At 36.1% G+C, this 16,798-nt stretch overlaps 1 protein-coding gene across 4 annotated transcripts in view; it reads left to right on the top strand.

The window, feature by feature from the left end:
• The first annotated feature begins 1,589 nt into the window (after positions 1-1,589).
• The window catches only part of CTDP1 (CTD phosphatase subunit 1), a 141,253-nt gene continuing 126,044 nt past the window's right edge, over positions 1,590-16,798 (top strand). Inside the window, exon 1 of one of the 4 annotated variants that reach the window (XM_074273441.1) lies at positions 1,590-2,601. In XM_074273441.1, the coding sequence (XP_074129542.1) occupies positions 2,111-2,601 (491 nt within the window). In that variant the 5' untranslated portion in view covers positions 1,590-2,110. Of the gene's footprint in view, positions 2,602-2,948; positions 3,072-16,798 lie in introns of those variants that run through there. The other 3 variants (XM_074273432.1, XM_074273424.1, XM_074273448.1) reach the window with 3 other exon arrangements.

The following is a 16,798-nucleotide window of genomic DNA, read 5'->3' as shown; positions in this document are numbered from 1 at the left end:
AGTGAGGGCAGTGAAGGAGAACATTTAAAAAACTGTGCCTGACATCTGTGATGTCAAACTCAAATAAAAACGGATCCCTGCGGGGTTGCCTATTGATTTCCAAACTGCAAATTACCTACGTTGTATTTTTATTTTGTTAAACATTTCCTAATTACATTTTAATTTGGTTCGCTCTCTGCATTCGAGAGTTTTACTGAACACATGTGGCCAGCGAGTGTGCACTTCTGCCTTACATGAGCGAAAAAGAAGATGCATAAGGGAAAGAGCAGGGAAGGAAAATGTTTTGGATGGCAATTTGCCAGGTAAAACAGCAAAATGGGAAGTTTGCTTTGCAGCTCTCCACCTCTTTAAGTAATACCCCCTACTTCTAGACAAGAAATTCGCACAAAGGTGAGAGACCTCAAAGCATTTGATTTCGATTGAATGCTAAAAATGCATTCCCAACTAAAGTGTCCTGATTAGGCTTAGCATTAAAAAAATAATTTTTTAAAAAAGAATTTAACTCAAAGGAAAAAAAAAATCACTAAGCGTGAACTACCACACACTATCTTTCCCGTGTAAGTACGGCTAAATCATTACAAGATTTGCAAAAAAAATTCAGGCAATTGCCTAATTTGCTCAGTCCCGAGACTACAGTGGGGACTTTCCTTTTCAGGCTGATCAGCATGTACAAATGCAGGCTACCAAAAGGCAGACGGCGTCCTTTGTGTCTGTATCCTTAGCGCTCTCAGCGTAAGGCCTGGTACTTAGCAGTTTTAATTAATGTTTCTCCAGCTGCAACTGGATGCTCCGTTCCCTCTAGAAACCTCTTAGTGCTTCTGAATTTGATTGGAGGTTGAATATTTTGTGATAAAGATGGATTCATTAGCAGAATGAGTCACCAATATTATGTAAAACAGAAGGGAGAAGAATGTAAATATCTCCTGAAACGATGGTACAACTTTTTCATTGTGGAAGAAGTTTAACTATCTAAGAAATATCTCCATTAGTACTGGAGTCCTAACGTGGAAACAAGAGGAAAACTGGGACACGCATCACATTATTACTCCCGAATCAGAAAGTTTAAAGTCCATTTTTAAACTTCCAGACAGCTTTCAACAAGAGATCAAAGAGTAACAAGGGATCAAGGGATGCTTTTACAATTTCTCTCCGCAGGAGGGCTCTCCACGAAAGTCCCAGGGCATAGAATACGCAAGCGCAAAGAACTTCCTTTTGTAGGAAGTACCCGTTCTCCGAGACTACAAGTCCCAGCATCCAACCGCTACAGAAGAATCAACAAGGACCAGTAGTCGGTCAGGCCAGCTTCCAAAGACGCCGCTGGGAACAGTTGCATGCTGGGATTCGTAGTCCTCATGCGAGCGGACATTCAAGAGGGTAACCACGAGGGCTTCAGCATAACCGCTTCCGCTGTTTTGTGCTCCGATGTTTCCGGTACCAGTTGCTCTCGCGGCCGCTCTCCCCTAGCTCCCGGTACTCCGTAGCCCGCCCTCCCGCGTGCGTGTGCGCGTACGAGTGTTTACACGCAGGCCGCCCGCCCACAGACACACACGCGGTCTGGGGGAAGCACGTGAGAAGCCGCCCCCTTGGCCACGCCCTCTCCCCTCCGTGAGCTCATCACGCTCTCCAGGAAGTCGTCATGGACCTGGGGAACTGGCGCGAGGTGACTCGCTGAGCACAGGGCGGGAAGAGCTGAACTAACCACCTCCGCCCTGCCCTACACCCGAGACGCTGGGATTTCCGCGTTACTGTTGCTTTAAATGGAAGCCGGGCCCTGAATACGCAAGCGCGTACGGCTCTGCCTTCTCCCTCCGAGTTCCATCCTCCCTCCCCATCCTGACCCCCTCCTAAAGGAACAGTTACTACTTATTTTCTCACACCTTCTTTCTAATCTCTCCTTCCACTCCGCCTCCCTTTCCTTGAAGTCCCAGTTCCTCTCTCCCCCTTTGGGGGAGGGCTAACCCTCCATTTGCTTCCTGGTCGCGAGCCGGCGGCGAACTCGTTACCATAGCGACCCGACCCGCGCGCCCTGCTGCCCCCCAGCCCCCGGGAACTAGAGGCGGCGGCGCTGGAGCAGGGGAGCGGGCCCGGTGGACGCGCGGCCGGGAGGGTGATGGAGGCGCCGGCGGACTCCAGCGGCAGCGGCGGCGTCGGGGACTCTGCAGCTGCCACTACCGCCAAGGGGACAGCCCGGGCCGGCTCTGCTGAGGGCCCCGCGGCGCTGGCGGCTGCCGTGACCGAGATCCGCTGCCCGGGCCCCAGGCCGCTGAGGCTGCTGGAGTGGAAGGTGGCGGCCGGCACGGCGGTGCAGATCGGTACGGTGCTGGCTGTGTGTCTCCCCATCGTGCCTCCCGCTGGCGGGGAGGCGGGCGCACTGCCGCCTTGCAACGCGCGTCGGAGAGCCGGGGAAGGAGAGGGTGAAGGGGGAGGCGGCGGAGAGGGAAGCCCCCACCTGTGCGGGAACCAGCGCGGTGAGCCCTCGCCCTGCCCCGAGGCCGGCGGCTGTGGCCGGACTCAGCGGTTGGCGGAGCGCAGGGTGAAGTCGGAGCGGGCCGGAGTGGTGCTAGAGCTGTGTGTGCAGCGGGGACAGGTGGTCCCTCCAGGGTAAGCGGCTACAGGGGCTGGGGGGGAGGGAGTTCAGGTATCCCTTAGGGATAGTCATGCCCCCTCCCCCAGATCTTTCCACTATTCCCGTAGCGCGCCAGCCCAGTAACGCTCCCCTCCCCATCTGACGGCGCTGACACCTTTGGGCACAGACTTAATTCAGTTTCTCGAAGCAGTAAGACTGACCCGGGACGATTTAGAGAGGAGGAAGAAGACAGGGAGCTAGCTAGTGACTGTGCCCTCGCCCAAGTGTTTTCGTTCTTTTTCCTGAAGGGCGGAGGCGGAGAAACTATTGAAAACCAAGAACTTCCGCCGTGTTTCTAACTTTACCATCCCGGTACCCTCCTGCTCGCCTGGGGTCCTTCTGCTGCTCTTCGATCCCATCCCATCCCTGGCATTTGGGAGGACCACGGAGCTGGGTGGGTTCTGCACCTCTTACTGCCCAGAGAACGTGTGCGAGAAGGAGGCAGGTGCGGGTTCTGAGAGTTCTCCCTCCTCATTACTTTTCTGTGCCTCCCTCTTTTCCCGCCCCACCCGCTCCTCTGCAGGTGGGCTTAAAGGGAAAAAACATGATTAAAATAAGGCTCCTCCTCTCAGAATTGTGCTAGAGAATTCTATCTTGTCTGATCTGAGGTTCACCGTCCCGTCTGAGATGTCTTTCTATCAAATAATATTTAAGGGAATGAAAAACTTATTCGCCTTGAAATCTTTTTTATTTTTTTTTATTTTTTTATATTCCCACCTTACTCTCTGCAATTTTGGACTCCTCTCTTTTCAGTTAGTGCTTTTTAGTTGGACAGACAAAAGTGTTGGGATTTAAAAAAAATTAAATCTGATTTTATTTTATTTTTTTTTCCTTTTACAAATCTTTTTTATTCGATAGCCAGAAAGCGGTGGTTTTATTTCATTAATACCAAAAAAAAAAAAAAAAAAAAATTGAAGGGAGGCGGTGATGGAGTCAGTCTCTTAAAAAAAACCAAGTATATTTGTCCTTTAAAAATTTTTTATTTGTCTTTAAAATTAAAACAGAACATGGTAATACTGAAATACATATGCCTATATAGAGTATGTATTACATGACTATATGTATGCATACGTATATATACATACATACTAATATACATACATTTATGCATGTATTATGCATATATTCATACAACAGAAGGGTAACTGGGTATTATTTTGATACACTAACTTGTTCAAAGTGAGTTAGTATTTGGTGTTCTCTCTTTTAGCTCTCCCTCCCTTCAGCTCTAATCATGTGAAACTTAAGTTTCAAAAAATATGATACAATTGCACATCATAGAGGAATATATGAGACTGAGCTCTCTAGAGTATAAAATTATGTACCTCAAGCTTTTGAGTGTAGCCAGACTTCCTCCTGTCTCAGTTGTTTGTTTCAAATTCAAATTCTGTGACCATTTACTTGACCAAAATGAATAGTTAATAGATAATTAAAGCTGAAAAAAATAATCATTTCACTTGAGTGATAGAGTCTCCTGCTGAAATGTCTACTTAAAAAGAAATTGTATATTACTTTTGTCAAGTTCTTGAATTCATCGGTATCTTTATACTCCCATAGCTTTTAGGAAAATTGGCCTGTAATTAATTTCTTTTCCAGTTAAAAGTATTGATATTTATTTTGTGTAGGTGGGTGGGAGTTGTCAGGTTTTGTATAGCATGCTGCTTTGTATTTGATCAAAATATTATAAATAAACATTTTTATAAGACCCTAGAGGAAGCATGGTGTGATGGATAGACAGCTATCTTGAGTGTCATTCAAGAACTGTGTTCAAATTCCACCTCTGAAACAACTAGCTGTGTCCTTTCGAGCAAGAGTTCCTTTACTTTCAGTTTCCTCACCAATGAAATTACAGTTCACAAATGTAACAGGTTTAGTTTGCAGGTAAAAATAAATCAACCTTGTTGCCTACATAGCATTTGTTGGTATTGTTCTTTATATCTATGTAATAATATGGCATCATAGATCTAGAGCTGGAAGAGAACTCAAGAGTCTAGCCCCACCATTTTACAGAGGAAGAAACGTTTTACCCATAGAAGTTAAATAAGTTGTTGAAGAGCATACAGTTAAGAAAACATGTAAGAAAAGATCTGAAAATCAACATTAACTTCAGTGCCTTTTACATTATACCATGTTGTCTACATTGATACTATTTTTTTTTTTTTCCATTGGTAGAATTGTCAATTTTTTGGTTTATGTTTGCTCTTTCAATTCAAGGTAAAGCATTCCTAACCATTTTGGAATATAGAGTAATAGAGGATAAAACATGCCCAAATAAATATAATACCATTATAAGAACTGCAAAGCAATGGGAAAGTCCAAAGGTTTTTACTCTTTCCAGGGGCAGAAATCAGAGGATCCTTATATTAGTTGGGTTTTTAATCAGATGATAGAGGTAAAAGGAGGACTTTACAAGCTTAGGGAATACAAAAAAGGAAGGAATAGGATACATTTGAAGGATAGTCTGGTGTGGCTTAATCATAGAATATTTGAAGGAAAATAATAAGAAATAAGGTTGGACAAATTAGTTCCACTTGCAGCAGGAGTTGAGTTCACTACCAGCATAGAAACATCTATTTACAAACAAGATATAAACAGGATTAATTGGAGATAATCTAAGAGGAAAATCACTAACTTTAGGGAAGACAGGAAAAAGCTTCTTGTAGACAGTGGGATTTTAGGTGAGACTTAAAGAGAGCCAAGGAATCTTGGAGAGACCATTTCAGGCATGGGAGACAGCTCATGAATGTGTGAAGATACATGAGGTCTGGAGATAGAATGTCTCATATGACCAATAGCAAGGAGGCTAGAGCCAGAATAATTATAACACAGAGTAAACAGGGAGAGTAAGGTCTAAAAAAACTGGAAAGGTTTATGAATTAAGGTTAGGGTATTTTATGTTTATGCCCCTGAAGGCAATAGGGAACCAGTAAAGTTTATTGAATAGAGGAGCAACCTGGTCAGATTTAAACTTTACAAAGACTACTTTACAAAGGCAGCTCAGTGGTAGATGGTGCAAAGGTCCTGGGTTGCCAGAGGAGTTTGACATGTGTTTAGTGGGTAATAGGAAGAAGGATCTCCTGAAAGGTTAAGCACAAAATATTGACATGGCAAAATAGTCACATAAGGAAGTTTAGTCTGTCAACTGAAGGATATTTTGGAAAAGAGAGTGGTAAGGCCTATATTTGGAGGCTGTTGTAATAGTCCTGGCAGATGTTATTAGGGTGGTGGATATGGGATTAAGAGGAGGAAGGTGAAGATGAGAGAGTTTGTAGAGGTATAATTAACTGCACTTCACAGTGAGTTGTATATGTGAGGTAGAGAGAAAATAATCAGTTTTGAAAAAAGTTCAATAAGATTTGATAAGGAATCAGTGAAGGAAACAGTTGTAGTTATTGAGTTGGGGGGGGGGAAATTAGGAAAGTATATTCTCCAAAGCTAAGAAAGTACAAGGAGAGAGATGTAATGCTATCTGGAATGGTCAAAGGAAGAATTGGATTTTAGGATTTGACATACTAATTTATATAGCATCTAACTTGGGTGACATCTTTCTTCTGTGATTACAGTATATATTTTGTGTGTGTTAGGATTCCCCTTTCTACTATTGACTCCATGTGTCATGACCTTATGTGGCTCTTTACCTATAACATGAAGATTGATCTTGAAGTATTCCTCTTTAGCTTTTTAAAGTTCCATTATCAATAAAATGTACATATGTGTGTGTGTGTGTGTGTGTGTGTGTGTGTGTGTGTGTGTGTTTGTACCACACTAAGTTCTACCAAGAAATATTCATCAACAAGCCTACAATTAAATATCTTCACTAAACTAGGTCTTAGGGAGTAAGGACAAAATGACAGTACTTAAGGAAGTTTATATTTTCTTGGGGAAGATAATATACATATATAAGAACATACAGAATATATTAAAGGTAATTTGGGGGAAGGGGAAAGGAGAGGCTACTAGTCACTGGGGGATCAGAAAAGGCTTCATTTAGAATGTGACACTTAATCATAGTTTTGAAGGAAACAATGGATTATAAAAGACTGAGCATTCCAGGCATGGGCTTTCCTGCTTTGTTAAATCAGCTCCCTAGTGTTTGTGAGAACTCATCTTTGGTGAGGCTTAACTAGGGAAAGACCATTTAGCAAAGTCATTAGTTAGGGCCCTGTTTGCATTTCTTCTGGCAACTCTAATTATATTTGTTTGAACTAAGGTTTAATGCTTCATTATAATCATTAGTGTGTGCCAAGGAATGATGTATTTTAATTTCTACAAGCATGCTTGACTTTTTCAGTAGGAACAAAGACTGTTAATTTTCACATTCATGGACACGTGATTAAGAAATTAAAACTAGGATTGTTTTTTCTTCATTTTTCTCCATATGATATTTCTGTTTCATGTATATGTTTTATTGAGGCATTGTGGTATAGGGTTCACTTGAAATTCCTAGATGTAAATTATACCCTTAATACAAATACAAATTTATGCCATGATCTTGGGCAAGTCATTTATGCTTCTGTGACATCTTACATATTATGCTAAATATGACATAGCCCTTCATGTTTAAAATAGTTTTAAATTGTTTGAAATAATGTCAAGAAAAAGGAAGATCTCACGTAAGCACTTGTTACATACATATTATTTCATTATTGCTTACTAAAGCAATAGTGTTAAAGAAAAATGATACAGAAATTGTTAGCTTAAAAAATAATAAACCTAACAATAAATGCACATATACATATGTAAATATATATACATACACACATATATATATATACATATATATTCTTGACTTGAATTATTTGAACAGCACTCTTTGGGTACTTTTTCCCAAAGAAATTATATTCAGTTCTTCTATGATGTGCTTTTAAAATATTTTAGGGGTTACTTTGTACAAAAAAAATGTTAGCATATTCCCAAACTTAGTGATAGTTTACATATTTACATAGATTTACAAATACATACATAGATTTATAAATCACTTTCATTAAAAAAATTTATCTTTTTAACAATTGAACTGTTATTATTGCAAATATTTCTGCCTTCATTTTATTGATGAGGAAATCTTAAATTCTTTAAGTCTAAGAGTGGCAGAATTGGCTTGAGTTTGAACCCAGTTCTTTTGGTTCCAAAGTTGGTTATCTTTCCACTAAGGCTTAGTTACATATTTTTGTAGTTTTGTAGTTGTGCATGGCACAAAGGCCTCCAGTGTTTTACAAGAGTTGTGAAATTGTCTATAGCCCAAGTTCAAAAATATTATCATATGTTTGAACATTGAAGTGAAATTTAAACTTCATTTTAATTTGAGAATTTTTAGTATCTCTTGAGTCTTTTAGAACTGAAGATTCTTGTTATTTTGATTTTCTTTTTTTCTTACGACATTACTGTTATGGCATGAAATATCCTATTTGTATAGTATTTTAAAATTATGACCACAAAGACCCAACAGGGCAAAGTAAAATGTGAGAAGTCATTAGAAGTCATCTCTAAGTGTCTATAATAGTTAGTTTGGAGAATATTGCTATTGAAGCATGAAGCATTTACACTCCAAAAGAAGAATTTTTATGATGGTGTGACAGTGACTTTAAAATATTTCAAGGAGCTATAATTTCTTTGGTGTCGCAACATTGTGGTGTAATAGAGTTCTGTATTTTGAATTAGAGAATCTCAGTTCAAATCAAACTTGCATCATTGACTTATGTGACCTTCGACAAGTTACTTCAGTTCACTTCAAAACCTTATCTTTAAAATGGAATTGGGATTATTTAATTATTTGATATCTGAGGTACTTTCTAGATTGAAGTCTATAATAATCTGACACCTTCTGATAAAGTATTGCAGTTCCTCTGTGCCTCAGTTTTCATTAATTTCTTTGATTGTTACCAAAAACCTATGGCATGGTGGTCAACCTTGAACATCCTTCACTTAAGTACATTAGTTAACTATCTTGATATGTATGTATACCTGGAGTCTTTCTAATTTGGACCTGCTATAACTTGTTCTTTGCTAGCATACCATAAACTTCAAATACCCAGAATTATTTTTATGAGGCATCACAGTATTTTCGTAGGGAAGGAGGAGGACAACCTTTAGTTAAAAAGAAGACAAATTTATCTTTAAGACCAAATCTCATTGTTTTAATAATAGTTTATTTATTACATTGCTTTTTTGTGTTTTTTCATTTTCTAAAATTAGAAGACAAGGGGTAAGGAAATTTGGTTCAGACATTCTTAGAATACTATTGAAACATTCTAGAAGTCTGTAGGAAAGAATGTTTTTTGCAAACTCAACTTACCTGTTACATTAACATTAGATTAACACAAGTTTATTGGATGTTTTTTAAAATCTTCATTTCCTTTTTTTTTTCCCTTTCAAATTAGCATCAGTAATCTTGATTGATTTAGAAATTAATTTCAATTAAGCAATTTTTTCCTTCCCTTTTGACTATTCCTCAAAAGATCTCATTCAAGTCTGTAGGGTGTGAAGGTATCACATAATCTACTAGGTTCTATTAAATTGGCAGCTCATTGTGTTTCAAGTCTAGTTTAACAGGAAACAGTTAAAACTTTTTTACTTCCTCTGTCTTGTGGTGGCAAACTATATGTGTGTGTGTGTGTGTGTGTGTTTCTGCATGTATATATTAATTTCTATATGTGAATGCTTCAAAAGTAAACATATTTAAAGATTGTGAGTCTTAGTGTTTGGTATTTAAAGATGCTCTATGTTGAGATATCTTAGTCACTGCCCCTTGTCCTCAAGAAGCCAGAAAAACTGAATGAGGCCTAAACCTGATTAAAATATAATTGGAATATATTTAACAAAATAATGTTAATTTGTGTTTTTCTAAGTCAGTATCTTTTTTTTTTTTTTTTTTAATTTGACAATATTGCTCAATGGGATCCAAGAAAGTATAAAATATCTATTTTCAAACTTTGGTTTCTTAACATAAGCATGTAGCTTGGTTGCTGCCATTTTATTAAAAAAAAAAAAACTTTTTTTATGAGTTAACAAAAACTCAGAATAATTTCTGAATATATGATTTCCCATTAAAACTAATTCTTAAGCTGGGGTTGGTTATTGAATTTTAGTATAGTTTATTTTATAATAATTCTCTATATTTTATTTTATGCACTTAAAAACACAAGAGAGGGTGTTTATGGCTTTCATCAGATAAACTTAGGGGAAGGACTAAAAAATGGTGTGGAGAACCCATATTAAAAATGGTTTTGGGGATGAGAAACAACTAAGCTTCATCTTGGTTATTGTGCCTTTCTTAGTTTCTGATATTTTGGATTATGAGGCTTTGGGGCTGACTTAATTCTCTTTGAAATCATTTCTATGCCTTCCTATTTGGTTCTGTAAAAAGGACATTTGCAATGTAGTAGATGCCTTTCTCTTGTCTTTTTTGTCTTGCTAAAAGACAAATGCACATTTTCTGTATAAGATATATAAAGTCTATAAAGATAGACTTTAGCCTCACTTTCCTGATAAGGAAAGTGAGACTCTTATTACTCTAGCCTTGGGCAAGTTGTAAGTAGCAGAATCCCGATTCAAATAGTTCCTTCTCTAATTTTATATATATATATATATATATATATATATATATATATATATATATATATATATATATATATATATATATATATATATATATATATATTACTTTTTGTACCATTGAAATGTGTATGTATTCACCATTATTGATAACTGCTTGCTGTCTAATTATGTATACCATATATGTTTTAATTTTGCTTTTGTAGTTATTTTTATTCATCTAAATTGTTTCATTATTTACTTTGGAGAGATGTATTGATGTATTGGTGATAGAAATTTGAGTATTTAAGACATTAGAAAGAATTGTGTAGTTTCTAAAATGAAGCCCAACATGATCTTTCCCATTAGCCTTTTCCCATCTCATTGTTCATCTGCTACACTCATTCATGACATACATATTGATGAACTTACTTGATTGGTTATATGGCACTATTCAGGCAACATATACATATTTTTTAAAGGCAGAGGAAGAATATAGGTATCTTACTTTGAAAACTTGCATGGTCCCTATATATAGTAAAATATTTGTGGCAGCACTTTTTTGTGAAAGAAAAGAATTGGAAATAAAGTAGATATCTTTTGATCAGGAAATGGCTAAAGAAATATGATACATGGAGGTAATGAAATATTATTGTGATCTAAGAAATGATGTGTGTGGTAAACAGAAAATGGAAAGATCTCTTATGAACTGATAAAAATTGAAGGAAGTAGAGCCAAGAAAAACATACTAAAAAACTAAAACAATGTCATGGAAAGAACACTATATGGTACCAAAAAAAAAAAAAAAAAAGTAAATGTAACAATTGTAAAGATGAAGCAAGATTCAAATTAAGAGAGATGATGGGACATCCCCAAAACTACCCCTTCAGAAACTTGGGAAGTTCACAGGCATCGCATGTTGCATGGTTTCAGAATGTTTTCAGAGAGTATTTATTTATTCTTCAGTTAGATCTTCATTTTTTGAATATCCTTGAAGAACATAGTGAATATAGGAGTAATACAATTTTGCCAAAGTAATCCTGTCCCTGCTTTGTTAAATTTAAGATACAGGTAAATAAAAACTAGAGTAGAATTTCAGATGTTTTTCAATGAATATCAATTGTGCTGATTTTTTTTTCCCCCTCTCTAAAAATACTGTTTGTTATATAGGATGTTTTTGGAGAAAGGGGGGAATATTTGATAACTATGATGATGTTTAAAAAAAAAGACCCACGACATCAATAAAAATTTATTTTAAAAATTAAGATAAGCAAAAAGACTATATTGTGAATAAATTGGAGAGTGCAGTTTTAAAGAAATGCTGTAAAAGAATTATTAAATTTTCATAGCTTTGCATTTTTGTATTAGGATTTTCTTGAAGGGAGGCTAAGCATATTATTTAATCTTCCATTTAGTTTTGTTTTATTTTTAAGCTGAACTCTTTCAGAATCTGCTGGGTAGCTAAATTTCAGTTGTATTGTGTGTTTCTACTTCAACAACTCTCAGAAATTGTTGAATATTTGACATACTGGTTACCTCTGTGATTAGGCCCAGCTCTGCTTTTAATAGCTAGACTTATTGGCAAATGAGTAGGCAAACTAAAGTTTTTCTTTTGGTGGGCAATGGAAGAATAAAAGAATAAATAAGAAATAAGAATAAATAAGAATCTTAGTAATAAAGCTTCTTAGAAAACTCATAAAATTTTCATAATAATTACCAAAATTTGCATTAAAGATGCAATGTAATGTAAAATTTTAGAATTGGAAGGGTTTTAAGACATTGTTTGGTAAGGAGTTCTTATCCTAGAATCTATGCATAGATTTTAGGAAACCATAGGGAAAAAAAATGCATCGTTGTTTCTATATATTTCCTTTGTAACTATGCACTTTTGTTGTGTTGTTAAAAACATTCTGAGAAAGGTCCCATAATTTTCACTAGACTATTATTCAGTGATCTATAAGGAAAGCAGAAGGGAAGGGAATAATCATTTATATAGTGCCTACTGTTAGCCATGCACTGTGAGAAATATTTCACAATGTCATTTGATATGACACACAAAAAGTTAGCCTTTGTTTTGGTCCAACATGTGTTTAAAAAAAGGAGAAAATAGGTCCTTTTGAGAGCTAATACTTTTGGTCTTGGTTACATAGCTGAAAAGTGTGGCAGAACTTAACCAAGTAACTTGATTATTAGTCCAATGTTCTCTTTATATACTATCTTTCTTTTACATTTTGGTTAAGTAGAAAAAAATTGACTTATTTTACCTAATTTACTCATTAAAGATGAGTACCAGGATAGTAAGAATACTAAGGATAACTTTGGATATTCTTTTATTTAACTCAAAAGAAAGATTATTTTAGGATTTCTTCATGATTTTTGTATTTTTTATTTTTGAGGGCTAAACCAGGAGAAATTAAATCTTTCTGGTATTTAATAACATTTTTAATCATAGCTTCATTTCTCTTATAACATTGGTTTGGGTTTTTTTGTTGTTGTTGAGATGCAGAAATAGTATCTAACATGGTAGTTTAATGAAAAAACAATGTGATATCTTGTTATGCCCTGCTTTGTTTCCTGTTCTTTAACCACATACATCTTTTTTTTCTAAGAAGATACTCCCTGTTTGGCTGAATGAATTGTTTCTTTGGTATAAGCATAGGATACTTAAAAAAAAAAAAGTCTAATCTGGATTCATTGGCTCTTTTTTTTTTTTGTCAATGCCATCTTAAAATATCTTTGGATTGAATGATGGAAACCAAAAGTCTGTCTCCTTTTTCAAAATTCAGAAACTAAGGTACTTTGAAAGACAGTATTAGGTTCGAGTGATATAGGCTAGAAAAATTTACTGCTGTGACTTAATGTTACATGATCTTATATTTTGTTGTAGTCTGTATGGTAAATATACTGACACAGTGATATGAAACAGTTGGGGAGACATGATTAGATAGGCAGTTTTCTGAAAAGATGGAGAAGTTTCAGTGACCTGCAAACCCAATGTGAGTTAGCATTGTGATATGGCTGCCAGAAAAAAATAATGCAAACTCAAACTGCATTAAAAAGAGGCATAACTTTGGAAGAATAAGGAATCCCTCTATACTCTGCTCTTATTCAACCCTATTTTGAACTATTGTATTCAGTCTTACATATCATGACTTAAGAAGGAGCTTGATAAATTGGAAGGTATCCAGAGTAGGGCAGCCAGTCTGGTAAAAGACTTTGAGTCTGTGTCATATGAAGACTGGGGATGTTTTAAACAGAGAAATGTCTGAGGACGAGGTGGAATGTAGGGTGGTATGGGATTTGAAAGCATTCTTCAAGTTTTTTATGGGCCTGCCATGTGGAAGAATGATTTTACTTCTATTTTGCTCCACAGGGCTGAACTACTATGTAGAAAAAGCAAATTTAAGCTGATGTTAGGGAAAACTTCCTATCAATCAGCAAGTATTTATCATCTTCTTAATACTTTATCAGGTAAGCATTGAGGATATAATGAAAAAATGAAAACAGTCTCCTATCTTTAAGATTATATTCTAGGGCAGCTAGGTGGCCCAATGGATAGAGCACCAGCCCTGAAGTCAGGAGGACCTGAGTTCAAATCTGATCTCAGACACTTAACACTTTCTAGCTGTGTGACCCTGGGCAAGTCACTTAACCAATTGCCTCAGCCCCAAAATATATATATATATATATATATATATATATATATATATATATATATATATATATATATATATATATATATATATATATATATATATATATATTCTAACAAAAGAGACAACATATATATAAATAGATAGATATATATATGTACCTATAGATATATAATAAATACATATATACATGTAAGAAAACCCTAGAAAGGAAGATACTAGCAGCTAAAGAGACCAAGGTAAAGCCTTTTGCTTCAAATGTTGCTTCAGTTGAGTCTTGAAGAAAGCCAGGGATTCAAAGAAGTGGAGGTGAGTTATGAGACCATCCCATCTTTGAGGACCTCATACAAAGATGAGAGACAGATCTTTATATGGAAGGTAGTGTGAATTGTGTTTTATTATGAATGGAAGGTGATATATGGATTGCGAAGAATTTTATATGCCAAAAAGAGTTTGTGATCCGGGAATTACTGGATTTTACTAAATGAGGAATTACAAGAATAGACTGAAACTTAAGGAGATTGCTTTGGATGTTTGGTGAAGGATGGATTGGATGGGCAGACCAATTAAGGAGTTGATGTAATAGTCTAGATCAGAGATGATAGATTTGAACTAGAGTTAAGTGCTGTGGGAGTAGAGAGAAAAGGATAGATAGATACACACACATATAAGAGAATGAATATGAATATATAAACAGCTAGATAGTGCAGTAGATAGAATGTTGGACCTGGATTCAGAAAACATGAATTGAAATCTATACTCAGATACTTCTGACTATGCAATCCTGGTAAATCACTTGACCTCTGTGCCTCAGTGTCTTGCTTTCTAAAGCTGGGATAATAGCTTCTACTTCCCAGGATCAAATGAGATAATAATTGTAAAGTGATTAGCACAACATTTGGCAAATAGTAAGCACTATATAAATGCTTACTGTTACTATCATGGTTGTTAAAGCACCTGGAGTGAAGGGACAGTAAAAAAAGATAACACTGAAGTTGTGAATTAGGTTTGAGTACAAGTTGGCTTTAGTTTATTAACAAGTTGTCTTTCAAGTTTATTTGTCAGTCATTTTATTGGAAATTAGAATTCATTTTCCTTTAGACAGCTATAAGTAGTGGGTCATTCATTAAGAACTAGCTATAATTCTATATATAAATGTTTTATATATATATGTGTGTGTGTATAATATTTGATTGAAAAACAAAATAACATCACTGCAATATTAATCATTGGATAAAATGAAGTTTAATAAAAGTATTCTATGTTAAATTCATACTTGAGAAAAACAGGCTTAATTATCAAGTTGTTAGAGACTTTGGACTTTTGTAAAGGGCTTTAGAGGTTGACACTGGTTCTTTGTTTAATTCTGTTTCCAAACTTAGCATTCCATTGCTTTGATAAAATGGACATTCTCATACTTAACCCTTTGTGGAAGGACAACTTGGCAAACTGCTCCTGCAGGTAATACCACAGCTACCAAGAACCCCAAAAAACCAAGGTTTTTGTCCAAAAAAAAAAAAAAAAAAAACAACAAAAACATAGCATCAAAAACATATATGGTTTTGTCATTGAAAATGACTTTAAAGAGATTAACCTCAGCTTTGCACCTGTACCTTCAGGGCAGTGGAACTTCTCCATCTTAATTACAGCTGAAACTTTCCATATGTTTTATTTCCTTTATTGGAATGGTAACTCTGAGAGAAGAGACTGTCTTACCTTTCCATTTGTATCCGTAGTGCTTTTATATTTTCCCCTACTCATTGATGTCCATTTGTCAAAATTAGGCTTATATAAATACCATATCTTAAAGAGAAAGTACTGTGCTCTGAGCAAAGCAGAATTGAATTTGCCCAAAGGAAACATGAAATACACAAAATTAGAGAAGTCAGCCCAAATGTTCATATGGACTATTTGTGTTCAACCTGTGGCAGAGCATTCTGAACTCTTACTAGTCTGATCAGCCATAGTGGGACACATTGTAACTGGATTCTAGTATAGTGATGTCATTTTGGTTGTCTTCAAACAGAAGGATAACAACATTTAGTTACTTAACTTTTTAGAATTCTCTTTGTAGTTTTGCTTCCACTGAAGTTCTCTTAGGTTACTAGTAACTTAATTATGAAATTGAGTAACAACACCCCTTTTCCCTCCCCTCCCCCCTCCATTTCTTCTTCAGTGCCTGGCACTTAGTGTAGGTACTTAGCAAATGTTGATTGGATTCCTTTTTTTTTTTTTCTCAAGATTTTTATTGTTATCTTTTTGTCTTGATGGTGAAGCAATTCACCTCCCTCGTCCTCCTTTGGGACAAAGGAGACCATTTAAGAAAAAAAAATTGATAAAGAAAATCGGGCTGGTCACACATATATATATATATGTAAAATATTCTGTCCTATTACTATGCCTACCCCAACCTCTGCTGTGATAGAAGATTTGTTGGTATTTCTCATTGAAAATTCTCTGGAATTGCCCTTAATCTAGTGATCTTTTGCAGTTTTCATTGTCCTTATTCTCTTTAGAATATCATGCTCACCTTCCCTTCCTTCTGGAAATATATACTTTATTTTATTTATTTATTTATTTTCTCTTCTTTTGGCTATCTTGCTACTTTTTTCTGCCTCCTCTGTGTTCTTTGCTTGGAGCCCTGGGCTTTTAATTATTAAGGCTTTATCATTCTAATCATCCTCTTCTCTAACCTCTATCCTCATTTCTACTTTTTGTCTGGGGAATATTAATCAAATCACCATTCAGATTCTAAGAAAGGTTGTGTAAGCTGTTGAATGGCATTAATTTGATCCAGGATTGAAAAATGCCAACAACCACAAGTAGTATATTCTTTCTTTTCTTCCCTTCTCAGTTTATGTAAGTTTTATGTAAGTTCTCTACCTCTCATCCCTCCATTCTTCACCCCCATTACACAGCTCATTTTGCTCATGCCTCTTATGCATTTGTGGATTATTGTATGTTACAGTTGTCATCTCCATGAGGTAAT

The sequence above is a fragment of the Sminthopsis crassicaudata genome, chromosome 1, assembly GCF_048593235.1.
Source record: "Sminthopsis crassicaudata isolate SCR6 chromosome 1, ASM4859323v1, whole genome shotgun sequence".
Lineage (NCBI taxonomy): Eukaryota > Metazoa > Chordata > Mammalia > Dasyuromorphia > Dasyuridae > Sminthopsis > Sminthopsis crassicaudata.
The sequence above is the reverse complement of the archived record's forward strand: the minus strand, read 5'-3'. Positions and strand labels throughout refer to the sequence as shown.